The sequence below is a fragment of the Alligator mississippiensis genome, chromosome 1 (genome assembly GCF_030867095.1).
Source record: "Alligator mississippiensis isolate rAllMis1 chromosome 1, rAllMis1, whole genome shotgun sequence".
Taxonomy (NCBI): Eukaryota; Metazoa; Chordata; order Crocodylia; family Alligatoridae; genus Alligator; species Alligator mississippiensis.
The window spans coordinates 345,086,754-345,114,455 of NC_081824.1; the positions used below are offsets into that span (position 1 = coordinate 345,086,754).

Below are 27,702 nucleotides of genomic sequence, written 5' to 3' on the forward strand. Positions count from 1 at the left end.
TATAAGTTCATCACGGGGGCACAGAAGGGAACTGGTGAGGTGTTATTCGCCAAGGTGTCCCTGGGGGTTACAAGAAATAATGGCCACAAGCTAGCAGCGAGCAGATTTAGCCTGGACATTAGGAAGAACTTCTTCACAGTTCGAGTGGCCAAGGTCTGGAACAGACTCCCAAGGGAGGTGGTGCTCTCCCCTACCCTGGGGGTCTTCAAGAGGAGGTTAGATATGCATCTAGCTGGGGTCATCTAGACCCAGCACTCTTTCCTGCCTATGCAGGGGGTCGGACTTGATGATCTATTGAGGTCCCTTCCGACCCTAACATCTATGAATCTATAAACTTAATGAATTGTAATTATGACACATTAATGAATGTGTAATTATGTCCCTAAGACATGCATAGAAATCTGATGGTGCATTTTACTTGTACAGTACATAATTTACGTGGTTTGGATGACTTATAAAAGAAATCTTTTCTTGAATAAAGCTGCTTATGATTTCAGGCTAATTCTTTGTTACAAGGAGCACTTTGGCTGCAACTTAGTTCAAAATGTTAAGCTTTCTTCTTTCTATATAAGAAACTGGGGTAGGTTTAAGTCCAGCATGGACAATGAGCATTACATGCGACTGTTTACTAAACCATGATTTCACTTTTAGTTTTTGGGTAGTTGCTGTAGTGTTTTAGATGTAGTTATGCCTGGTGGTTTTACCTTGGTAGGATTTGGGGGGGAGGGTGGGTGAGGGATGTAAATCTTCTTTTTTCATATTGCACATTAAGAGAAATGTTTCTTTTCAGTGGATTGGCTGGCAGGAGAAGAAAAAGTATAGTAAGATTGTTTTGATTGTTTGTTGTTGTTGTAAAGATGGTTTTTGACATCACCACATTTGTCAGGGTTTTATTTGCACTTTTACATCCTGGGAAGGAAAACATTACAGCATTGGCAATGTTTTAATGAGGAAATTTTACTTAATTAAACCCCCAAAGACTTTTTGGGCTTGGTGGCTGAAGGGGTTGGCAACATGATATGAAACTATTTTAACTCCAGGCTGTGTTTGAAACCAGGTCAGGTTGGTAGTAGTGGTCCAACAGCTGTTTGGCCTTTGAGAAGGCAGCCTACATTTCAGTTTGGCTATTAGTGGCCAAATGTGTGCACTATGCTGCTTTGTGTATTTGGCATGCAGAGAGTAGTAAAGATGGCAAAGAGTGAGGCATTATTAGATGCAGGGATTGATATGTATTATTGATCCTGGAAGTGGGTTCACTAAGAACTAGGGGTGTGAATATCTGGCCCTGGATGTGGCCCCTTATGTCTTTACTATGCGCCCAGCATTTTGTGGACCCCAGGCTGTTGGTTCAGAGCCATGTGTGGGGGTGGTGGGCATGGTCGAGGGGGGTGGCCCGGCTGCAGAGCTGCAGCTTCCCCTTGCCCCCATGAGCTGGGGCTGTGGATGGAACCAGGGCTGCAGACCTCACCTGTGCCCGGTTCCTGCTGCCATGGGGAGGGAGGGAGAGAAGGAGGTGCTATGATTTGAATGGGGCCTTCCTGCTGCAGCAGTAAGGCTCCTGGTCCCATGGTAGGTCTTCTCGGCCCCCCCAGGCTCCTTGTACCTCCCACTGCATTTGTGCCACTGTGGCCTGGACCTGGAAGGCTCTTCCATGTTGCCAGGCTGGGCCCTCCCCAGGTTGTACTGGGGAGGGAGGTCTGGTTCCAATCGGGTGGCTTCTGCTGGGCATGCTGAGTCCTCCCTCCCGCCCATGACGCTGGGGCCCCCTGGGACCTGGTCGAGCCTTGAGGCAGGGCTGAGCATGTGGCTGGGTCTGCCCAAGGAGGTGCCATGGAGCTGGAGCAGGCAGTGCCAGGTCTGAGGGGTTGTCCAGGCAGCACAGCAGGGATGCCAGGCTGAGCAATAGGGCTGAAACAACAGCCTCCCAGGCTGGAGCTGCTGTGCTGCCACCCTTCAGGAGCACCCTGGGGTTGTGCTCATAAACACAATTGTCTTGTACTCATTTAACTGTTTACATCCCTACTGAGAGCATAGATAGCACAGTTGTTGGTAGACTGGCATTGGGAAAATTTGTATTTTCAGAGAATAGATGAGATTTAGTTTCATGGGTGCCTGCTCCTCACTGGTCACAGTTGTTCATCCTCTTATGCATTTATATGTGGTATATCTCAAACTACCATCACTAATCTGTTGCTTTTTCCCCATAGGATTCATGTGGTTGCTTCTGGCATTTCACATGCTTTCATGAATTGCATGTATTATGCAGTAGAGTGTATTCATTCATTGTCTAACAACTAAAAAATTGCGCATGATAGGAGCTTAAAAACTTCTAAAGTCATTAATCCCCAACAATCCTAAGAAATTAAGTTCCCAGTGAAGCTTTCAAAAGGTGACAAAGTTAATGGTGTGCTAGTGGGATATATGTATGTCACCATTTTGAACAAAGGACACAGCTAAAGTTATGCCTGACATGGTTTCAATTTTAACTTCTAATCTAGGGTTGCTTTTATATGGCATAAAGTGGCAATGTAAAACAGCATTTTTAGTAGGGGTGCACCAATAAAGATTTTTTTGGTCGATGCCGATTATTAACCAGCTGATACCGATCCAATAGCTGATATGCAGTCTGGCAGCTTGGAGAGCAGCTCCCTGCCAGTAAGTCTGGAGGCAGGGGGACAAGGGAAGGGGCATGGGGGAGAGAATGGGGTTGGGGGGCAGATTGAGGCCCCCATGGTAAAGGAGAGAGTGGGGCAGGGGCTGCACCAGCCTCTTCCCAGTAGGGGGGCTGGGCTGGGTTGGGGCTGTGTTCAGGATGGGTGGGAGCAGGACGGGTGGTGGCGGCGCTGGGAGGGGTGAGTAGTGAATTTTGGGGTGGCTGTAGCCCACCCCATAGCCCCTCCCTTCCCAGCACTATCACTGCCCGCCCTGCCCCTGCCTGCCCACGGCCACCCTGAACACAGCCCTGGCCCAGCCCCCCTGCCAGAAACAGGCTGGCGCAGCCCCTGGCCCTGAGCCCACAGCGGGCAACCCACCCTCACCCTGTACACAAATCTGGTGGGGTACATGGCCCCATGCCTCCCGGGGACGTGCACAGTGACAGAGAGCCGCCCCCTCTCTCCAGTCCTTGTGCCTCCAGATGAGCTGCTGGCAGTTCCATCCCACTCCCGGCGGGGTCACAATCTCTGCCCTAGCTAGGGAGTGAATGCAACCCCGCCGGGAGTGGGATGGGCAGCGAATGCCCCTGCCTCTGCCCCAGCACCTGCCCCACTCCCTCACCATGGGGGCCTTTATGTGCTCTCTCACACCTTCCTTTTCCCACACTCCTTACCTGCCACACAGACTTATTGGCAGGATGTTGCTTGCCAAGCTGTGGGGCTGCATTCCTGGCTGTGTGCATGCTGTGGCTGCACACATGCACATGGCATTATCGCTGACATTATTGGCTATACCGGCCAAAAAAAGCTGACATTATTGGCTATACCGGCCAAAAAAAGCTGATAACGTGAATTTTCCTTTTATCAGTGCTGATCTGATATATGACCAATATATCGGTGCACTTCTAATTTTTAGTTTTCCCCAAACTGTTTTCTTTAATTACTTAGGTTAGTGTGCATGTTCTTTAAAAATTAAACCTGCCCTCCTGTTTCTTATTAAATCTGTTAAATCCTCAGTTTATTTAGGATACCTACATGCTTTTGATGGATACAAAAGTGCTACTTTTTCAAATTTATGTATTTTGTACAAGAAAATATTTCTTTATGGTAATTATATCTTCTATTTGCTTGTCAGAGGTTTGATATATAGGAAAATAGATGGGGTTTTTTGTTTTTTTTTATATGCAGTCTCATTTTTTGACATCTGATAGCAAGACTTTGTCCTTAATCATGTAAGTCTAGGACGACTGTACAAGTACAAACATTTTTAAAGCATAGAATGGAAATGGTAGAAGAGTACTGAATCTTGTCCATTTTGTCGGAGCTGAAAAAGGCTCAAAGTAGCCAGTAAAAGGCTAGTTTATTATGTAATGCAGGGGTTGTCTACCAGGGGTATATGTACCCCTGGGGATACTTGGGGCAGCCCCAGGGGTGCGCACGGTAATGCGGGAAAGTGGTGCACTGCGGCAGTGTGGGGTGGTGAATAGTAGCAGCGGCTGCCACGTGCGAGCTCCCCACCTCCCGCCGCCACCATTCACCAGCCTGCGCCGGCGCTGTGCACCACTTCCTTGCTCCCCACCACCGCCATTCACCACTTGGTGCTGTGCGCCACTTCCTGCCACTGCTGGCTTAGTGTCCGGCTGGCCATCAGCACCGTCCTCCTCCCCTTGTCTGAAAGTGGGTACCCACCAGAAGGGGTACACTCCTTAAAGCAGAGCTTTCCAAACTTTTCATGTTGGTGACACACTTTTTAGACATGCATCATTTCGCGACACAGTAATTCAGTTCCGGGGGAGGGGCCAAGGGAAGCAGACGCGAGTAAGGGAGCTCTGCGGTGCCCTTCCGCAAAATTTTCTGCATTTCGGACGACACACCTACACACTGCTGCCGACACACTAATGTGTCATAGATTTTCATAGACATTAGGGCTGGAAGGGACCTCGGAAGATCATCGAGTCCAGCCCCCCGCCCAAAGGGCAGGACGTCAGCTGGGGTCATAGGATCCCAGCAAGATAAGCATCCAGTTTCATCTTGAAGGTGTTCAATGAAGGCGCTTGAACAACCTCTGGCGGCAGGCTGTTCCAGACCTTGGGGGCTCGGACAGTAAAGAAATTCTTCCTTATGTCCAGCCTGAAACGATCTTGTAGTAGTTTGTGACCATTCGTCCTCGTCATCCCTTGGGGCGCTCTGGTGAACAAACGTTCCCCTAGATACTGGTGGTCACCCCTGATAAACTTGTAGGTGGCCATCAGATCACCCCTGAGCCTGCGCTTTTCCAGGCTAAAGAGCCCCAGGGCTCTCAGCCTGTCATCGTAGGGTCTGCTTCCCTGACCCCGATCATGCGCGTGGCTCTTCTCTGGACTCTCTCAAGCTTCTCCACATCCTTTTTGAATTGTGGAGCCCAAAACTGGACGCAGTACTCCAGCTGCGGCCTCACTAAGGCCGAGTACAGGGGGAGAATGACGTCCCGGGATTTGCTTGAGAAGCATCTATGGATGCAAGCCAGCGTTTTGGTCGCTTTACTAGCCGCAGCATCGCATTGCAGGCTCATGTTCATCTTGTGGTCAATGATGACCCCCAAGTCTTTCTTCCACAGTGCTAACCAACATAGCACTGCTGAGCCTATAAGGATGCTGCGGGTTTTTCTTCCCAAGGTGGAGAACCTTGCATTTATCGGCGTTGAACACCATCAGATTCTCATCCGCCCACTTGCTGAGCCTGTCCAGGTCAGCCTGGATCACCCGCCTGTCTTCTGGCATGGATGGTTTGCCCCAAAGTTTGGTGTCATCGGCGAACTTGGCCAGTCCGCTTCTGACTCCAGTGTCCACATCATTAATGAAGATGTTGAACAGTATGGGTCCAAGGACAGAGCCCTGGGGGACCCCACTGGTCACAGGACACCACGATGAGTGACTTCCATCAATTACTACCCTCTGGGTCCGACCCCGGAGCCAATTTTCCAGCCAGTGGATCGTGGGGGACCCAAGGCGACAATTGGCCAGTTTCTCCAAGAGACGATCATGGGACACCAGATCGAAGGCTTTTTTGAAGTCAAGATATATGACATCAATCTCATCTCCCTTGTCCAGGTGATAGGTCACCTGGTCGTAGAAGGAAATGAGATTGGTCAAGCAAGACCTACCCGCAACAAACCCGTGCTGGCTATCCCTTAAGATGTTGGCGTCGGCCAGTCCATTAAGGATGGCCTCCTTAATAAACTTTTCTAAGATCTTCCCCGGGATAGAAGTCAGGCTGATGGGCCTATAGTTAGCCGGATCCACTTTCCTCCCTTTCTTGAAGATAGGCACCACGTTGGCCTTCTTCCAGTCTTCGGGCACTACACCAGAGCGCCAAGAGTTTTCAAAGATCCGCGCTAGAGGCTGGGCTATGATGCTCGCCAGCTCCATGAGTACCCCGAGTATCCTTGAGTCGCGGCACACAGTTTGGAAAGCTCTGCCTTAAAGGTTGAAAACCCCTGGTGTAATGTGTAATAATACAGACTTGATGAGGATGGACAGTTGAATTATATGGATGAGAGAAACATGCCAATTGAGCAGGAAACTCCTAAGTAACCATGACCAAGAATCAGGGGGCTTCTTTTGGGAACATTTTTGAAGGGGTTTGCCCTGAGGGGATTGCTTTCTTGGTTTCCTTCTGAGAACACCATAGTGGCTTGGACTCTTGTTATTGTATATGTAAATGTCAGTAACGGCATATTCCCATAACTCTTAACACAGCTCATGCTGTGATCAGCAGAGGTACTGGCAGCAGAATTAGATACGAGAGAAAAGTATCCTTGTCATAGCAATTCGGAAAGGAGGTAGTTTTAGGGGGACAACAGACTAGTATTGTCTTCAAGTGGTTTTGGCTCCTTTGTTCATGCAAATGATTCCAACATGTGCTCACACAATGCTGCTGTCCAGGCTGCTTCAGGCATGCTGGAAATCCTTTTTATAAGCTAACCATCGATCATACTTTCTTGTTCAGTTAGTTTACTGTTGCTTTACAGCCACAGTCTTGGCGAGATTATTGTGAGCGCTTCAACTAGTTTCCTTTGCAATGGCTGCATCGGACTTTGGCCTAAATACACAGTGAAGAGAATGATGTGCCAAGGGGAGAAAATGCCCTCTCTGTTTTTGAATGCAGCTGTGACTTTTTAATCCACTTGATAGAAACTTGTAATGCAGAGGTGACCACACACATGGATGTAAAGAAGAGTTCTGGTGTCCTGGCAAGCTTAGTGAAACTGGGGTTTTGACCCCAGCAAGAAGACCCTAAATTTTTGCCCTCTGTTTACTTGAGGGCATCTGTGCAGGTGTTGCCATTCTGTACTGTAGCTGGTTTGGTGAAGTATATAAATGTTGAAGCAATCATTGAGTTTGCAGGCACTGCTCAGTGGAAAAAGAACTTTCTCTGTTCTAGAAAGCTTAACATGCAAAGACTACGTTTGACAAAGGAGTGAGAATGGAGGCAGAAGTGTCACAGTGACGGGTGAAGCCTATTATACCCATTTTGTTAATTCCATAGTTATTCAGAATTATTCTGTGCACTTTGTTAATACTTTCACTTGAAGGTTAAGGCTATTTGCGTCTACAGGACTCTGGAGAAGTGTACATTTTCTCTATCTTTCTGTTCCTTTAAAATATTGCCTCAAGGAGGAGGTTTGGAGTGCATTTGGGAACCTTTTTGGAGACGAGAATGACAAAGAAAGCATCTGATTGGAAAGCAGTCTGAGCATGGGAGTGGTGGAAAAAATAAGAGTAAATAGCAGTCAAGAATAAATTACCTTATGTTTGGGGCTTCAGCCTGGGCAGAGGTGCCCAATATACAAACACACATTCCCTGACCTGAACAGCTCAACCCTTGACTAGACAAACACTGGAGGACTTTAAAGGTGAAGGTGCAAGATGCAGAATGGTCCTGCAGGTATCCTGTTAATCCCATGATTTGTTTGGCTTATTTATGGCTTGCTATGCTTATTTATAAAAGGGGGGTGGGTATGTGCACATGCTTGGAACACAATGCGCTGAGCAGAAACATGAAGAAAGCAAGAGGGAAAGAAAGCAAAGATTCAAAGGCTGTTTCTGACTGGCCCCTCCATTCCAAAGAGGAATGGCTCTTTCATTCCTAGAGCTATGAGTGAAAGAAGCGGGTGCATGGGCCCCGATGTTCTGGAAAGGTGCCCCTGCTGCTGAACCTGCTGTAGCTGCCACTCTCTCTTGCAGCACCTGAGTTAGAAATTAAAAGGGTACAAACCAGCAGGGGGGACTAGCTGTCCTGAGCCAACCTAGCTAAATCTCAAACCAAGATACAAAGTAACAACTGTCTGTTCTCCAGACAATGCCATTCCTTTGAGGCAGGCCAGCAAAGCTGTAAAAGTTGCATGGGAAGGGAGGAAGGGGAGTGAGTGACTGGAGATTTCTGCCTTTGCAGAAATCTAAATTATGATACAGTGAGGGTAATTCATCTGGTAGATTACTTCATTGAAATCCATCAGTACTATTAATATAAAGCATGTTGTAGTTGATAATAAAAACTTTGTAAATTAGCTTTTTAAAAAAAAAAATCATTGACCCTATTAACTTGTTTTCTGCTACGCGGTGATTTATAGCAATAGACACATTATCTGGCAGGGTATAAGCATGTGCTCATAACTTTGGGACAGAAACTTGTTCTAGTTCATCTTCAACTGCTGACTTGGATTGTTTGGCTCTGGCTCCTTTTTCATGTTTCAATTCATAAATCGGGTATCAGGAGGAGATGGTTTTAAATATTTTACTCCCCGTGCCCCTTTGCTCCCTGCTTCTGAAACATAGAATGAAAACAAGGCAAATCTCAAGTTGATTTTGGAGGTAACTCTGTTATTCAGTGCTGTCTTCTAACAGTGTAGGTGAGTGCCCCACTGAAGGCCCCCTCCACCCCCCCCCCCCCCCCCAGTGATCAAACATCGGTCTTTAAGGAACCCAAGTCTTAGTTTTCTCCTTCACTTGCATCCCTGTACTTTGAAAGCAGGGCCCTCTCCATGGATCTGTGAAAACACAGTCCTCCCTCTGGGTCTATTTTATTTGGTTTGATTCCTAAATATAGGCTCTTTTTCTTTTCTACTAGAAATCGGTGCGAGTTCAGGCATGAGAGCGTTCCCCTTCCTGAGGCTCATCTCTCTAGCTCTGGCCTCTCCAGCCCAGGAACTCTTTTTCCTACTTCCACTCCTCAGCTTTTGCTTTCCCAGGTTTGACTGGAGCCCTGTTTTTAGTCACCTTCCCAGTCTTCTATTCTAGTGAATTTCTCACTCTGGGGAGGTCAGTTAGCCAAAATGACTACTTGGGTTGGGTGGGAGAGAAGAAAGACAATGCCTTGACCCAGTGTACAAGGCTTTTTGAGGCCTTCAGGAACAAGCCTGGTGTGTTGCCAGGCTTGGTTTTCTTGTCTTGGATGCCAAACTTTTGGCTAGGGTCACATCCTCTCTCTTTTCCCCAATGGTTGCTGAAATTGGAATATTTATTTTAGCGCCCTCCTTTCCTGCATACTTGAAATGAGTAAACTACTCGTGCAAACCCTCTCTTCTGGTCTAACCAGGATACCATCCCCTTAGGAGTGATATATTCACTTAATTGCTGTACACTGTTTGCTCTTAGTTAGGTACTCAGGAAATGACCCCCTACAACAGGGCTGTCCAACTTTGGAGTGGCTAGGGGTCCCATGCTGGGCAGGCTGCACCCATGTGGGCTCCCCCACTCCAAACTGCATACCATGTAGGTGTCTGCCACACTGCTGGTTGCCCCCCTGTCAAACCAGCATCTCTCCCACCCCTCCAGGAGTTGCATGCTGTGTATTCCCCCCCCCCCACACTATACTGTGCCACACCTTGAGAGGAACCTGGATCCACCAAATCTTGGGTTCTGCAACAATGCCACCCCCACCCTGCTCTCAGGGAGCAGGAAGCATAAGTTGGAGGAGGGAAGGGGAACCTGGAGATCCCAGCAGTAGCAGCATCCTCCAGAGTGGTGGGGGAAGTGGCCCTCACCTGGGAGCCCGGGGTCCACAGATCAACTCCTCATGGACCTCATGCAGCCTATGGCTGCCAGTTGGATAGCCCTGCCCTACTGGGTAGATTTTTTAGGCTGTTCATTATGTGGTTGTTGTACTTAAGGATTTCCTCCTCCTCTTTTCTTTCTTTTATTTTAAAAGATAAAGATAAACACAATGGTTTTGAAAATTTACATTTAGAAAGAAAAAAAGAACCTGTGAATCTGTTTGTAGTGGCTGTCATTGGCTTAATTTTTTTTTCTAATTGTTCAAGTAAACTATCATCTTCAGAAGGCCAGTTGTGATAGGGGGTGTGTAGATGAAATGGGGACCCTAAATTGAGGTGGTGGGTTTTGAAAAACACTGCTTCTATTTAGGGCTGATTAAACCCGTGTCTTGCACACATCCTGCTGACTTACCTGCTTCTCTGGCGTGGACGGGAGGGTGAGCTGCTGGCGGGCAGAGGGGTCTTTGGGCTGTGGGGGAGGCTGGTGCTTCTTCGGCAGTAGGGGCGGCACCCCCATAGGCAGCGCCCACCTGCAGGCACCCAGCTTAGGTGGTCTTGGGGAGCACCACAGCCGCGGAGGGAAGCACTGGGCCCCTGCACAGCTTGCAGGCAGGCAGGCTCCTGGGTGGGGGGTGGGAATCAGGCTTGTTGCTTTTCTTGGGCAGAGCTGCTTTCCCGGGCTACTGCCAGGCTGCCTGCAGGGCTTTCTGCAGAGCCATGGAGCTGCATGGAGCCCGGTGCTTTACTCCATGGCTGTAGGGGCAGCAAACTAAAACTCCTTGAAGGAGTTTTAGTTTGCTGCGCCCCAAGTCATTTAAGGTGCGTTACGTTGCCGAATTTCCTAGAGTAGCTGGAATTAATGCACAATATGCTGCCAAGGTGTGCAAACAGCAACACCATTAAAGCAGTGCAAAAGCATTTAGACCGTTTTAAAGTGTCATGCACATGTGCCTCTCGTTTCATCTGCACGCAGCCAGAATTAACCAAATAGTGGATTCCCCTTTTTTCCGCCCTAGAGAAATACAGCTATGTATTTATTGGGTGTGCTAAAGCAGTTATCCAGTAGTTCTCAACCTTTAACTTGAAATACCTCTGGAAAATGTGAGGTCTTAGTTTTCACTCAGTTTTTGACTACAGAAAAATAATAGAGCGATTCTTCTGTTGCAAATAACTCAGTAAGATTACAGCAGGTGTGCAGGTACCTAACACTGAATTACTATTAGAAATCTCTGGGTTTACCTGATGAATGATCTTTGCTCACCTAACAGTGCTAACATTGTGTGACACCGTGCAGCACCCTTGCAAGTATCTGAAGGCACCCCAAGGTGTCATGACGCCCTGGTTGAGAATCAGTGCCTTTAATTTAAGTGCTGGGAAAGAAACAATCTTCTGTGGCTTCCAAGTGCAAACTGTGTGGCACCCACCAGATGGTGCTATTACAGATAATATTCATTGTTGTTTTATATTTAACACGTGTGACGTTAAATCTTGAAAAGTGATATTACTGGTATTTTTACCATGATGATAGATTTATTCATAGTTGTAGCATGGGCTAGAAATCGACAGGTAGTATCTCTTGTTAATCTTTTTTTAATATAAAAACTCCTAGTGGTTCTGTTTGTCCCTGAAATGCTATAGCAATCTATAGCTAAATAAATGGAAATTGGAGAGGACTGTGCTCTAACTGAAACTTGATTTAATCATGTGGCTCTTACAAAAATATAGCTTACTGCAAAAATTACTAGTAATCAGACATTCTGTCACAAACAGACAGTGAATGTACAAGTGAAAACTGTACTGTGACAGACAGAGACAAAGAATGTTTCTATGGGAGTTTGTATCCAGTGATAATGGGCTAAGTGGTAATTGATGCCAGCTGCATAAAATCACTAAGAGGGGCTAACCAGCTGCCTCTGTCTTCCAAGAAAAAAGGATGTAGCTTTGTATCCTTTCCTGTGAGTGACAGTCTCTCTCCTCAATCATTTTAAATTTACCCTTTATCTTTGTGATGAGAGGCCTCAGCAAATTGAGGACCTAATAGGAGCAACTGTGCAAGGAATAATAGTGTATGCAGCAGGATGTGAGGTTCTTCTGTACAACCTTGTTTAAAAAGCACCTTAATCTGAACATGCAGCATCCAATTCCAGGTCTCTCTCATGCAGGAATTGGGAGCTATCTTACAACCTGATTGTTCAGCAAAGCATATACTAATGAGAAGAGCCAGGTAGGAAATGTTTTTCCTGTTCTGCAGCAAGGTCTTTTAAAAAATGTCAGGTCTCAAATTGGAATGAAAAGATAATTTCTGTGAACAAACAAATCGTGAAAAAACATGAGTTGATTGAAAGTGCGTCTCTTATATCAGCAATTCTCATTCAATTTCTTTGTTTTAAAAACATTTCAAAACAAAGTTATTTTGAATTGAAAATTTTCATTTAAATATGTTGAAGTGGAACATACTTGACATGTGAAAAAATACTTATTGAATCAGTACAGTGAATCAAAACCAACCCTTTTTCACAAATAGCTTTGGTTTTGATTAACCCCCCCTTTTTTTTTCCCTAGAGTCCCTGATCTGCTTTAGTAATGGGGAGGTTACCACATTTTTACTTACTTGTCTTTGCTGGAATGTCTGGAAGCCTCAGGTCTGTTAGCTTTTTAATTTCACTGGGGCTCATTAAATGGAGAATGTGTCATCTTTAAAGACCTAGTGACATTAAGAGCGGTAGAGCTATTCTCCTCTTCCAGTGAGAGTTCAAACTTGATTGAAAACACACATGAAACAATAAGCATGCTCTGTCTTTAGTTTCCAATGGACATTTGTCCATAACACAAAATTGACAGTTTGTAGTGATAGAGCACTACTTGTGGTCTTGGTTTGGGGAAAGGTTCAGGTCTGAAATAGCACAGTTGCTATAGCAAGTCACAGGGTAAGGTGCATTGACACAGCTGCATGGACAATCTGATTGTGCGCTGTCTGTGTGTGACTTGCTGTTATAGCCAGTTGTTTGCTGTATCTATCAGTGTAATACCTCACAAGCTTTGCTCCTAAAGTCTACTGGACTGAATGCAAACCCAAACTATTGGACTGATTCTGTTCCCACTGATATCAATGTGAATGTGGAATATTTGAAGTTTTGTCTGTGGAATATGTCCTTTCTAAGCAGTGTACTTCTGCCTGTACCAGTAAGCACAGCCAGCAATCGCAGTATATCCTCTTCCATATCATTCCCTCTGTAGACAGCCATGCTGCCTTCAGGCATGTGTTCTGCCTCTCATTTGCAAGCCACCCCAACCCTCTCACATTAGCAGCTACTGGTACTTAACCTCCTGCAAAACAAACAGCCAAACAGCATAAGTTTCAGCTGTTTCTGATATCATGTCTACCATTAACTATTGCAAAAAACTTCTTCCTTTGGAAAATATGCCGTCTTCAACCTGAGTTGGTGCTATACAGGAGCGTTTTACTAAGGGAGGAAAAAAGAAACCTTTCCTCTGTCTTTGTGTATGGTATCCTGTTTACATGTTGGACTCCTAGCCATGCTCTTCCTGATGCACTTGCTCTTCCTGTGTACAACCATATGGAGGAGGAATGACCTCTGGGATGCAGGGCAAATGGCTCATTTACATGAGTAAAGGGACTTCCGGAGCTCCCAAGTTGTTTTCCTGAAGTGGAATTAATTTGTCTGCTGCTTTTGGCACAGGATGGGCTTCCGTGTAACTCATTTCCTGCAAAGACTCAGTCCTGAAGGAGAACATGCTTTAATGGTAAAAATCCATGCCACTGAGTGGTTTACATGGGATTTAAATAGAATTGGTCAAATGTTATAGTCAGTCCCATCTCCCCCCCCAACCAAAACAAAACAAAAAACCCACCTCAAAAAACTCAGGTTTTTTTCGCTGCTGATAATTGATCCATTCTGAATTCTGTGGATTTAATAGAATGTTTATTAGAAACTGTCTGTGCCATGACTATAATAACCAGGCTGAAAAATGGATCTTTTTGGTCTTTCAGAATTTTTTTTTTTTCTAGCTACAGAGAAATTCCCATGTAATTATCAATATGTCATTTAAACTATAGGAATTTTGTGGAATTCTTATCAATTGCATGTATTTTCAGTCTTTTAATGGTGTCACAATTACTGAAGTTCTGGGGGGGAAAAAACCTGTTTCAGGTATTTTTTTCCCATAACAAACCCTGACATCTCATAGCACTAAGCCAAACTGTATTCACTGAGCATGCTGCTGGTATAATTTTCTTCCTTTGTATCTACCCATTCATGTGAGTGTGGAGGTGATAAATAATGCACGTCATATAAAATGCATGTTTTTCTGTTTCAAAGGATGAAGAAGAAGAAATCAAGCTGGAGATAAATATGCTAAAGAAGTACTCTCATCATAGAAATATTGCAACCTACTATGGTGCTTTCATTAAAAAAAGTCCTCCAGGGCATGATGATCAGTTATGGGTAAGCAGATGTTTCTCAAGTATGCTCATAGGCTTTTTCCCCTTTGCTTATTTTTTGAGGATGGCAAAAAGATCATGTTAGGTAATACAAAGTAATGGAGTTTGATATTTCATGGCAGGATCGATTAGGTGAATCTTACTGGTGCATCCTTTAGAGAAAAATTGGTCTAAGATTTGCTATTAGCATTTGACTTATTTAAATCACTTTCTTTTTTCCTCAGGTAGATAATATTGCACTTTGTAAAGAAAATAAACAGTTGAGCAGCAAGAAAATATAACCATATGACTCATTTTGCCTTTTTAAAGGAGAAAATGAATTTTCTCCTTTTTTTAAGTTTTGGGGTTACCCAACACTAACATTTTAATGACGTTGATAACTGTTAAGCATTTTAAAGACACTCTGGATATGTCTACACTTGTATATTAATGCAGAGCAATAAACTCTGGTGCTTATTGCTATGGAGTTTATTGCTTCTAGGCACCACATATACACATGAGCCTGAGACTGCAGCACACTGAGCCAAGTTGGAGCAACCCTGACTGGCAGGGAGCCTGGGCTGTCAATCTTCCTAGGTTGAGGCTGTTCTGACCCAACTCAGTGTGCTGTGGAGGGGCTGGCTGGGTCATGACAGTGCTCCAGCATGGGGCTAGGTGGCAGGGAGCCCCGACACTGAAGCCTCTTCGTGTCCCAGCTAGCTGTGTCAGTGTCTACATGTGCGCTGCTGCAGAGTAAAAAACTCGTAGCAGGGTAAATACAAGTATTACAAATACTGTCCTGCTGTGGGGTTTATTAGTTTAGTCGAGCTGGAAGGTCCTGCACATGTGGATGCAAGATGTTTACTGCTGAGCTAATTAGTCAGTTCGGCAGTAAACGTCTTATGTAGATGCACCCTTAGTGCGTGGTGTAGAACAAATTCTCTCAAAAAACACTTAAACGTAATTTGTGAACACATACTTGAAGTAAAACTCTGTAGAGTATAGGAGTTAGAGGTGCACCAAGACATCAGTCTGATATTGGATTGGCACTGATATAAAGAAAATTGACTTATACCGGAAATCAGCCTGAAGTGGCTGATAATTTGGTTGATAAATGCTCGTGTGTGCATGCGCAGCCACAACACAGCACACAGGCAGCGAGGAGCACAGTCTGGCAGCTTAGAGAGCTGTGTCCAGCTGGTAAGTCTGGTGTGGGTGAAGGGGTGTGGGGGGGCAGATCAATGCTCCCCGCAGTGAGGCAGGGAGTGGGGTTGAGGCTGGGGATCAGGCGCTGCCCAGCTGGTGTGGCACAGGTGTGGGATGGAGCCACAACTCATTCTGTGGGGGCGGCTTCCGCTGCTGCGCTCCGCTTGTCCTGCAGCTTGTCCAGCAGCTCCTGCTGCTCATTCGGGAGGGCACAGGGTGGTGGGGCATGTGCCCCCAGATCTGCGCAGGGCAGGATGGGGCAGGGCAGAGTGCAGCTACCCCAAATTTCTCCTGGCTTTTCCCAGCATGTGTGGAGGTGGGGGTTGAGCCAGGGCTGCCCTGGGCAGGTGGCGGCAACTCTGGGAGGTGGGGTTGGGGGGATGGTTATGGTGAAATTTGAAGTGGCTGCAGCCTTCCCCCTCCCCTGCCCCCGTAGTCCTCCTCCCAGCACTGCCACCACCTGCCCCGAGCCCAGCCTCTGCTGAGAAGAGTCTGGCGCAGCCCTGGCTCTAGCCCACAGCTGCACCCTGCCCACCCTACCCTGTGCAGATCCGGGGGGTGCACTCACTCCCTGGATGAGCTGCAGCTTCGTCCTGCGCTCTGCACCACTCCAGCTGGGTAGCGCCTGCCCCACTCCCTCCCTCACCACAGGTGGTGTTGATTTGGCCTCCCACGCTCCTTCCACCACCGTGGACTTACCAGCTGGACTCGGCTGTCCAAGCTGCTGGGCTGTACTCGCTGTCTGCGCTGTACTGTGACTGCGCGCACACACGGGCATTTATCTGCCAAATTATTGGCCGCATTGGGCTGATTTCTGATACAGCCAACTTTCTTTATGTTGGTGCCAATCCACTATCGGACCGATGTATCAGTGCATCTTTCTAGAATCCCTTGGGTTATTTATTTATGTATTTATTTTTAACTTTTGAAATAAAAATATTGGAAATTTCTAAGGGATTGTCAGTGAATAGAAACTAGTTCTTATGGAATGAAAATATTTCAGTGTTGCTCATTATGCACGAATGTGTTTTTAGTTAACAGTGCCTAGCTATTTAAGAAGCTAAGATATAAATATATGTGCAATGCTAGCAGTTGTTTCTGACCCTTGTAAAGAAATGGGAATTGCAAATTAAGAAGCTTTGGTGTGATCATTTTAACCCCTCCGCATAGGCCAGGCCACAGTGGCCATGGGGAACCACCATTTTATCTTTAGTAAGGTTGAGGTTTGGGGGGGCGGTTGTTTTGGTTATTTTGTAGATTGTGCAGACAATGCCCAATTTAATTTTTTTTTTTTTTTTGGTGTGGTTTCCACGAAATCACAAATTGAGTAGTACTCATGGGATGCGTTCTGTATGTCTGACATGCATCAGAGCTGTGTTTACCTCCCTTTTCCAGGCCAAGACATGGTATTTGCCATTTGTCTCTGTATGAGAATAATATTATATCCAACTTTGCTGCATCTTAAACCCTGGGTTTTCTGCAAATTATGTTCAATATTGGCTTGGTTTTTTTCAGCTTGTTATGGAGTTTTGTGGAGCAGGATCTATCACAGACCTTGTGAAGAACACAAAAGGGAATACTCTGAAAGAAGACTGGATAGCATACATCTCGAGAGAGATTCTCAGGGTGAGGACAGTGATCCATCGTGTCGACCTTAGTTTCTGTACTAATATGGATGGAACTGAAGAGGGTTGCTTACATTAAGATTCTTGGGGTAAAAGCCCCAAACGTCTGCTTGCTGTGTGGAAGAATAGTAATGTCAACCTTGCAGAAAGTGGGTAACTGTCACAAGAGGCCAGCATAGAGTTTGAGAATATGTTTTTCATATCTCTAATGCACACAGGCATGCTTCTGGAACCCCTAATTATCCATACTAATATAACAAAATTAGGTTAAGGCTGGGATTTTTAAAAAGTGCTTAGCACTAGCCTCTTTCCTCTGCTTACATTGAAGCTGTGGGAGTAGGGTTAGGCCAGTGGTGAGAACTTTTTTGAAAATTCCACTTGGAGTGCTTGCACACCAATACTTCCAGAAACTGATGGAGAAGAATGGTGTGTCATGCTCAGTCAGGCCCCTAAAATGTTATGTGGTGGTATACAATCTTACTTTTCAGAAAGATGGCTGTCCCCATAGTTTTGTTACTTTTTCATGTGTAATTTCTGATCAATGTAAATGTGGTGTTGCTTGATCTGGCATTTTGAGCGTTGTGCTGATTGAAATTGGTACAGCATTCCTCCTATCATCTGATAAAGAAAAATATCTTGCACCCCATATTGTTAGTAACAGTATGTGAATGGGACTAGTCTAGTAATAAAACCTGAAGTAAAGGACCGTATCATTGGACCTTATGTCTAATTTGGCTTCTGTCTTCCACAGTATTGTGTCAGCAGTATTCTATTGTGGCAGCAGTAAATTTTGCAAAGAGGGAGGAAGACATGGAGTCTTGGCTTACTGCCCTAACTCCAGAGAGTAGTGCTGAAAGCTGTTTGCATTTGGACTCTTTTGTTGCTGCTCACTAGTAAGCAGGAATGCAAGTGACAAAAATACCTAATGGCAGCTCTGTTACAAGTTGCATTTATAACTGTTTTTTAACATCAGTCAAGTTGCGTGTCTCAATACTCTATCTGTGATGGTTATAAAGCTTCTAATAGTTATTTCTGAAGTGCCACCATACTATACCCTGCATATCTTAGATTCTCCTCAAGTAAGGTGTGAAGTCATATTTCTGGAGTAGAGTCCCTTATTTAACGTCTAAAACAGTGTTGCAAAAATACTGCCTCATTCTTGTGAAAGAATTTTAAGGGGATGAATTGTTTGCTAGCAGGAACCTGATGATTTTGTCTTGGAGGGGGGAAAAGATTTGTGCAAGTAGAAATTTAGGAGAGAATTTATCAAATGTATCCTTGTGTGCTGGGTAGTGGTAGGGCAGTGGTCCAGAATTTGAATAGCAAGTCCTATCCTGTTCCCCATCCAAACATGCTTTCCAGTAAGGATACAGAGGTGGGAACTGAAGATTACCTTCCCAGCTGATGCAGTATGAGACTGAGGCTGTACCAGGTGTGTTGTGCCAAGCCACAGTAGAAGCCTGAGTTTTCACAGAGGACAAGGCCATGCGTAGTCTTAACAGTCAGTGGATGGTCTCGGGAACATTAAACATTCATTGCTCTAGCTCATGACATCTGTATTATTTGCCACATTCATTAACTATTCTTAAAAAAGCCAAACTGTTATATGGGCAAATTAGTTAACGATCATTTAATGAAGAACATGTGTTAGAAAATTGCTCCACAGCAATTACTACTCTTTTAACCTTCTGCAATTTAAGGTTTGTTTTTTTTTTAAAAAGAGCCCCCTCCCCCCACCATTAAATCTTTGAGGGCAGCATGAGCAAGCAAGATGATGCCACTAGAGAGTAGAATTTTCTAAACTGACTGCTGAAGAGAAACCAAAATAAAGTCAGTTGCTAAGAGATTTGCCTCTTGCTCCACAAATTATATTAGATAGTAAAATATAACATACGTCTTCCTTATCCCTTCCTCCACATCGTTAATGCTTTGGGGCATGCATCCAGGTGGTGTCTCAACCAAAAGCACTGTATGCCAGCAGGTTTTGTTTTCTTTGGAAAATATAATGCTGTCTTTTATATGTATTCAGTTGCAAAGAACAATCATCCAAGTACAGGAGCTAAACAACAGAACTGCAACTTTGCCAAGGTTCTCTAGTCTATTGCTTGTATCGCCTTCACCCGCTAAATAAATTTATCTCACATTTTTCTCCTCTTAAGGATTACTGGCATTGGAAATGTGTGGGTTGGTTCATTCTCCATGCTAAGTTGCTGTTCTTTTATGGATGACTCTCTGCACATCACAACTACGGCTTTATTGTCTTGAAACTTTATGGGAGTTAGTTTCTTAAAGCTACAGCTAAAAAGAATATGTAAAGCACAGATGTTGGGCTTTATTTGTTTGCAGTATGTGCACCACCTTTGGTAGCCCCTGTTTAATTATCAAAATCTATGTGGGTGGCATGCTGTAGAAGTGTACGGTGCAACGGGGTGCATGCATTCCATGAGCAGGATCCCAAAAACCACTGCATCATAGTGTGGGTTTTTTAATAACTTCAAGAGTAACTAACCAAGCACTTTGTCTGTGTCAGTTTGGACTCTATGGGACTGCTGCTAAGCAGAGGAGCTAACCTTAGACGTCTGTCTTTTTTTTGTTCAGGGCTTGGCACATCTCCATGCCCACCATGTGATTCATCGGGACATCAAAGGGCAGAATGTATTGTTGACAGAAAATGCAGAGGTGAAGCTGGGTAAGTAGGCAAGAATATCCACTTCCTGATGTTTCTCAAATTCATTTTATTTCTTTAGAATGTCACATGCAATAGCATGTGATTTATATAATGCTGTTTATCTATAGATATATGAATTAAATTGGGTCACTGCTGCAATATGAATGAGGAGACTACCTGCGTTTCCCCTCTTTTTCTAGGAATACTGGGATCAATGGATAGATTACTTTGTACCCCTTACTGACTTTGAATGGCTAAGCAGGTCAGCTTTGACACCAGCATTGACTCTTCCATTTATTTTGAATTCAGAAGCCAACAGCAAAACAGGAATCAGTGGGTGTCTGTATCTGGCTATAATTAAAGAAGCATCTGTTGCTTGGGTTCGAGACAGACATCATACAGCACTTGCAGCTAACCTGCAGCATATGGCCCAGATGCCTGTTGGAGCTGCTGGGATACCTGTTTAGAGCTGTTGTCATTCCTGGTCTGGCCTCTAGGCTCCAAGGCAATGTATGCTTTCATGCCAGCATATTTTTGCCTCTTCCAGTTACTACACTCTTTATCATCCTGCATTTATTATATTATAAGCTTGTTGGCTTTTTTGGTTAATTTATAATTTGTTTAAAACATGCAAAAGGAACTCGTTGCCCCAAAATTATTATAAAGACTGATACTTTTAACCAGGTTGAAATCAGAATCGGTCAAATTTATGCAGATGAGGTCCACCGATGGCTATTAAACATTATAGGTGGAGCTGCAGGCTACAGATTAGGACTTCCTAGGTCTCTGGATGATGTAAACTATAAAAGGGGTAGGATCAGTCTGGATAGGCCCTGTTTAAATAATCTTCCATTAGCACTCTATCTCTGCTGCTGTAGGAGAGAAGATAGAGTCTGACCCAGTCTGGTGCTCCTTATGTTCTTTAAATCAGGCTGAAGCATTCCTGTTCAATTTGTATTCCTTGTGTTGTACTATATCTTCCCTTTAGCTGAAACTGAAAGGTATCCTGACTGGTGGAATGGGGACCTTGTGTGTGGGTCTCCAAGTGGGACACAATAGCTTCCTCTTAATTCTGTAAGATTTATTTACGCAATGTAAATGGCAAGAAAGCCAAAATGTAATTACTACAAAAATGGATGTGGGTGAATGTGCCTTTGGTGCCTATGCTGATATATGCCAGTTTTTTAAATAAAGGTGCTTATATCTGCATTAAATTCAAATTGAGCAAAGCAGTTTTACCTGTATTATCAGGTTTGTGCTAGGGGGGAAGGTGGGGACTGCACCAATTTAATAAGCAGGTTTTTCTGACAGTTTAATTTACTGCTGCAGAAACTGCGTAGATTGGTGATGAGTTGGTATTTCTTAAATTTTACTCAACTCTTATTCCTGCCTATGCCTCCTCCATATGAATTAGAGTGGGAAGTAATCTTATGACCAGTTCTTTTCTTTCTGTCCCTGATTTTTGAGCAGAGAATATTGTAGCTCAAGGGGCAGAGCAGCTAACAGTACTACTATGGCATGAATGGCTGTGGAAGACACGGTTACCCTGTATGGATCAGTTCTCCTGACCATGACTTGTGGAGGCAGCTGTTCTTCCTTGTCACCAAAACCAATATTGTTGAAACAGTAATCAGAAATGTAACTGGGTAGTTCTGCATTCTGGATGCAGTGACTGCAGCTGGGCTCTTGGTGGGGTACAATGGTTGGGAGAGAACTGGTGGCTGCTGCTATTTTTATGCCCATCTTTTAACTTGGCAACTGGAGGTGATGTGTCCTGGTTGCAACACTCCCCCCCTGCCCCCCCGCTCACACGCTCTTAACTAGTAGGATGACTGCAGGAAGATGATCTGTAATGCAAGGTGCTGAAGAGCAAATTGTATATTGCTGGATCTCCCGACTATGTTGTGGTATTGACTATATTTTGTCCAAAGAACAAGGATTCTGATTGCTTGAATGGTTTCTCTTAGTTCCTCTCACCCAGAGCTTCCACGTGGCTTTATTTTTCAAATCATTTTAGAGAAGTAATCACAGCATGTTTTTTTTCTTCTTTCACTTCTGTTTTATTTTCATCTTTTTCCACCCATAGTGGATTTTGGTGTGAGCGCTCAGCTGGACAGGACAGTTGGCAGGAGAAACACTTTTATTGGAACTCCTTACTGGATGGCTCCAGAAGTTATCGCCTGTGATGAAAATCCTGACGCTACATATGATTACAGAGTAAGAGAGCCCTGTTCACACAGTAATAAAAAGTACATCTGCTGTCTTTAACGGCTTTGAGCGAAGGCAGCTATTATGTCTTTTGTCATCTTTTGTGAGAGTAATTTCTTGTAGACCTACATCTTTCTAATGAGAGTACTGTGTATGGATCATTACCAGTTTATTATCTTTAAACATTAGTAAAAATTAGTACATGTATTTTGCAATAGCTCCTAGAAATTCTGCCCACGGTCTCATTGTGTTGAGATGCTGAAAATAAGAGTAAAGAGGAATTTTGGAAAAGTTGTTACATTGTCATGAATTACTATAATAATTTAATTTTAAGGTCTGCCCCAAATAAAGCCACCATGTGAAAGGGGTACTTTTGTTTGAGTAGAAGGGTTAAGTGGAAACATAAATGGAGCTGGTTAATACGTGTCTGGTCCTAGTATGAGATGACATATAATTGTTAAGAAGAATAAATCTATCAGATAAACTTTCCCTCATCTCTACACACCTCCACTGTAACCTCTAAAATTGTCTTGATGTGCACCTCCAATTTTTGGTTTTCTGTGTTTCCTGCAACTATATCCCTTTAATAAAAGCATTCCTTTAATAAAACTTCAAGGTGCCTTTTACCTTGTTTTCATGGTGGCATAAGAAAGGGAATAAAATACAAAATTTGCAGCTCTCTTTATTTTATTCGAGTCAAAAAAACCTCCTTAAACTGAATAATCTACTTGTGGATGCATAAACATACTGAAGCTGTAGTGAATTGGATTGATATTTTCAGCTCATTTCTCTGGACCAATTTTTTTATATGTACTTCAGTCTACTTGTTTTAAAGATGTAATTTACAATTTTGTTGGGCATGGATAGGAAATAAGGGTCAAGATTATTTTAAGATTACATTTAATCTAATACAAATTATTCTCATGGAAGAACCCCCCCAGTGAATAAAGTGAAAACAAATTCAATGTAGGTATAGAATACTTGTGACTCATATTTGTGTCCATCTTAAACCACTGTCTCTCTTGCTCCTGTTGAATTTGGAAGGGTTTCAAGTGAATAAATATTGTAGGATCTATTTGCTGCAGACTTTACTTTAGATAGTTTTTCAAGGTAGCTTGGAAACAAGTTGGTGGCAACTAATGAGTTGAACCAAGAGAAATGGGTGCCAGAGTGGAAATATTCTGGGTCTGAAAATGCATTTGACCAAATGTTCTGTTGCTTGTTACCTAGTGATTGAGCATAGAACAAGTTATCCATTGCAGCAAGTGTTCCTATAATCAAAGGATGATCACCAGGGAGTTCTCATCAACACTTTTCTCATAAAGCGTTCTGTTCCTGTTCCCCACATTCCTAGTCCTTGTCAGAAACTAATGGAATTTCTGTCCACTCGAGGATTCTTTAGGAATTACATTTTTTCCCTTTGCCAATCATGGGAGAGAATGTTATTATCAATAGTTGCGATTCATCAGGGAATATAATCATCTTCTAGCATAGTTACGAGTCAACAGATTTCTATTCCGGGACACTCCACTTCTTCCTCCCCACCTTAAAATGCAGCCCATGTGAGACTGCAGTGAAGAACCTCCTTAGCCAATAGGTGCCTAAGGAACAGAAGTTGCTTATCACTCATGAGCTAATGGCCATTGACCCATGTCAGCTAATGGCATGCAGAAATTTGTGCTGCCACATCATGTACCAGTTGTTGGACTAAGTAATGGTAGCAGGTTGTTTGAGCCACCAAGAAGCTGTGGTGGGCTAAAGTGCCAGTTTTGAAAGTCCTATACAGAAGTGTAACGCTCCATTATTAAAACAAAGAATTTTCAACGTACAATGCATTCTGTACAGACTTGCATTTCCGCAGTCTGGATCAGGGATGGGTACACACACATGCCTTGGTGTGGACAGGGCCAGGGCTGTGCTGTCAAAACAAGGATCTGGCCCCTTACAGCACCCCCTCTGTCTGCCCTGGCATGCCAACCTCTTACAAGTCAAGGTAGCAGATCCACTCTGTCCAAAAATGTTGCCAACCACTGGTCTAGATGTTTGAAACATGCTGGCCAGTGTTTACCTTTTTTCCTAGTACTTTTCATTTTTTGGGTTTCCTCCATTAGCAGAAGATTGCATGGAAGAATGCATCTCTTACAATAATTGTCCATGGGACTGTTTTAAAAATCCCCCTACTATTTTTTCCCCCAGGAAATCTACATTTTGGGTGAATATGACCTGCTGTTATGCCTTCAAATATCTTACTGTTATGTATATATTAAAAATGTTGTGTGCATTACTGTGTGTGTGTATGTCTATGCGTGTGCAGGCATGCATGATATCTGATACAACATTTAGCAGCTTTTGGTGGGGTTAAAAGATTAAAGCCATTTTAAGTGCTATTACTTAAAGAAACTTGGTAACTGGTTTTAGCCTGTTACCTGCAGTGTGTCAGCAGATAACATTACCTTATTATCTAAATGGGTAAATATACTAACATATGGTCTCTTTCTTTGCAGAGTGACCTCTGGTCATGTGGCATTACAGCCATTGAAATGGCAGAAGGCGCTCCCCGTAAGTGATATGTATTCTTTTCCAAGGGGCTGATTAAAGTTGAAACTTATACTTAGGAGTTTCTGGTTGTAATCTAAACCCAGCTTTGAGGTTTCTGAAAATGTGCTGATAGTGTTATTGTAATCTTTGGGGTTTTTTTTTCTGTTCTATAAATATAAAATACTATAAACAGCAACATCACTAAAGATACTGCAGTATTTTAAGCATTACTGTGCAGATTGTGATTATAGTAGTGTAATAAAAGTATTAGGAGCATTTGGAAGCTAATTGGTCTATTAACTTCCTAAAGTAGGTATATTAGGCTTTGGAGCTATGTCCCTAGGGTGTAGTGAATACCCTTGCATGGGATATTTTAAACTTAGAGCAGAGAAAAAAAGGTTGAAAAATGTACTATCCTGCTTTGTCAGGTCTTTTACACTACTTATCATGTCTTTTTCATCTTTAATTTCCATAAGTCATTGTAGTGGTAAGATTCTTCTTGAACAGAGTGCCTTGGGCTTGCAGAAGAGGGACAGGGTAGAAATTGTTATTTTTCCTTTCTTACTACTTGCACAATGCCAAAGATTCTTGGAGGAATGTGATTTAGATGATAAGCATACATTCAAAACTGTTTGTGAAGAACTTTTTAATGTAGACCATTTGAATATATTCAGAAAAAAAATTTAAAAGGCCTCATTCATAACTTTTTGATGCTGTATTTTCTCTCATACTGGGGGGGAATAAAACAAAGTATGAAGTTGAACCAGAGGACAGGAACTACATCAAAAATGGAGTTTGCGAACTTTTGTTTTCACTTGAGTATACTCCTAGCAAGTGGATAAAATAATATTCTACCCTGCCACCCCAGTCAGTCTTTTAGTATGAAAACTGGAATGTTCCATTTAAACGTGAGTGTGTCAGGCTACTATTTATGTATGTAATAATGAAACATCTGATTAACAGCTGTGTCATGGAAATGATCAGATGGAGAGTATTGACATCCTTTTTAGTTACGAAATGCCATCTTCCTCTTCTAACTGTGACTTAAAAATAAAAACTGTTCAAACTGTCATATGGAATTCAGTTGTCGTGTTCAGAGTCATATTTTTGATATTTTTTTTTCCCCCTTGGGATTGCACATTTGCACACATGCTCACATTCTGGCTGCATCAGCTGTTCTTTGACCATTTGCTTTGCCTGCAGCTTTATTTTTTTATTGTCTCTAACAACTTTTCTGTTGAGAACACGTGGATTTGTTTTTATTTATTTATTTATTTGCTCAGATTAAAGCTCTTATCGGCTCTGTATGCCTTGAAGGCATTTTTACCTGATGGGTATTAGCAATGCATTTTTTTTTTATGCTGCAATAATAGTCCCTAGTTGGGCCCTCTCTTAAGATTGGCAGCCAAGGCCTTTGGGTAAGGGAATCATTTGCACTGAACCCCCAGTGTCTTTCATAGCTGATTATTCCTTCAGCATTGGTATTTGCTCCCTTGGCAGAGAACTCGTATCCACACTTGCTGGTCCACAGGCATCCATGCAGAATTGTGGTTGTCTGCCCAGGAGTCCTGACTCTGCTTCACCTCCCAGCTTCCCTCTTCTTGCACTCATTGGCCATGCAGTTCCATTGGAGATGAGCTACCAGGGAAAAAAAAATAATTTTCACAAGTGAAAGGGCAGAGGGAGGTGCATTTAGAGATACAGGCCAAGGCTTCTGCTCCCAGCCTGTCCTCCCTTCCCTTTATGGACTGTGACACCACAAAGTACCTTTGAAGAGGTAGATTTCTGTAGAAATAGGTATCTGTCCCTTCCATAGGCCAGGGGGAGAGATCAGGTGACTGATGCAGACTTTTTTTTTTGTTTTTTTTTGGCTTTAAAATTCAGAGTTAGCAGTGGAGCTGTTGCATTTTGGTTTAATTATTTAAGGCTGTTCTTGTCTTTGCTCATCATAGATGTGCAATTGGGGATAAAGAACATCTATGGAAATTAAGCAGTCATGATACAGAACCATGCAAAATGGGGAAAAAAAAGCTGAGCAAATATATTTATATATAAACTCTTTTTCCCTAGCCCTCTGTGACATGCATCCAATGAGGGCGCTGTTTCTTATACCAAGAAATCCTCCTCCACGGCTAAAATCCAAGAAATGGTATGTAGTAGTTACCTATTTCATGCAATCTGTTTCACAGTTTCCTTTTCAACATAACAACAAGTATGCCATGAAATAAAGGTACTAATTTAATGTTGTAAGGAAATAGTAACAGTTTAAGTTGGCTAAATCACTCTTTTCTTATCTTCTTATGGCATTAAATCAAAGGACAATAAGACATGATATACATTAATGATTTTTTAGTTTTATTTTATTTTAGGAAAATGTTGTTTTTGAATCATGAGACAATAATAAAAATAAGCTGCTTTGGTGACAGAGCATCATATTAGGGTGACAAATTGTACCACAACTCAGTTTAGTCTTTTGCTGCATTCCTAATTTGCAATATATTTTCTGAGATACAAGATGATAAAGAAACAAGACAGTACCATAGCTGCCTAGATGCTACATTGAAAGGAGCTATCAAAATTAATGAAGGCCTTCACAATAATTATTGCAAATGTTTGAGACAGCGCATGTGCTTGCCAGCTGAGAAGAGTCCATTAACATTGCAGGATTCTCTCCCCACCCACTACCCCTTTGTCATTATTACATACAACTGACATGTATGAAGCAATATTGTTTACTAGAAAGAGGTTTTATATAGATTGAATATGGTGCAAGAGTACATGTAAGCTTTAAAAAATATGCCTCATGAATTCTGTGAGTGTGAGGCTGAATGCAGAAGTTCTGTCATAGAGAAATTACAGGTACTCCTCACTTAACGTCATCCTGGTTAATGTTGTTTCATTATTACATTGCTGATCTATTAGAGAAAATACTCATTTAAGGTTGCGCAGTTGTTCAGTTATAACGTTGCTTGCCCGCCACCTGCTAGTAGATAACTATTGTGACTGGATTTGCTTAACATTGTTTCACTTGAAGTCGCATTTTTCAAGAACATAACCACGGCATTAAACGAGGAGTAGCTGTATAATGTGATGTGACCATTTATACTAATGTATAAATAACCTTTTTGTCATTGTCATCTTGATCCTTGTCTTCTTGGTAGAGCAGTGCTCTTCTATATACATGTATATATTTGTGCGCATATATGCACAGATGCTGTAGATATTAAAGACAGGAAAGCAGATTAAGTGTTTGCACACGTCTTGATTATGCTTTTCTTTGTAGAAACCTTACTATCTTTAAAAAGTATAAAAAAAACCCCAAAATTTCA

At 43.2% G+C, this 27,702-nt stretch overlaps 1 protein-coding gene across 4 annotated transcripts in view; it reads left to right on the forward strand.

The window, feature by feature from the left end:
- Window positions 1-27,702, forward strand: part of MAP4K4 (mitogen-activated protein kinase kinase kinase kinase 4) — a 216,567-nt gene that overhangs the window by 133,598 nt on the left and 55,267 nt on the right. For all 4 annotated transcript variants that reach the window (XM_014600377.3, XM_006269720.4, XM_014600380.3 and 1 more), the window contains exons 4-9: window positions 14,028-14,153; window positions 16,850-16,960; window positions 19,558-19,648; window positions 21,714-21,844; window positions 24,340-24,394; window positions 26,444-26,522. In XM_014600377.3, coding sequence (XP_014455863.1) covers window positions 14,028-14,153; window positions 16,850-16,960; window positions 19,558-19,648; window positions 21,714-21,844; window positions 24,340-24,394; window positions 26,444-26,522 — 593 coding nt within the window. The remainder of the gene's footprint in view (window positions 1-14,027; window positions 14,154-16,849; window positions 16,961-19,557; window positions 19,649-21,713; window positions 21,845-24,339; window positions 24,395-26,443; window positions 26,523-27,702) is intronic.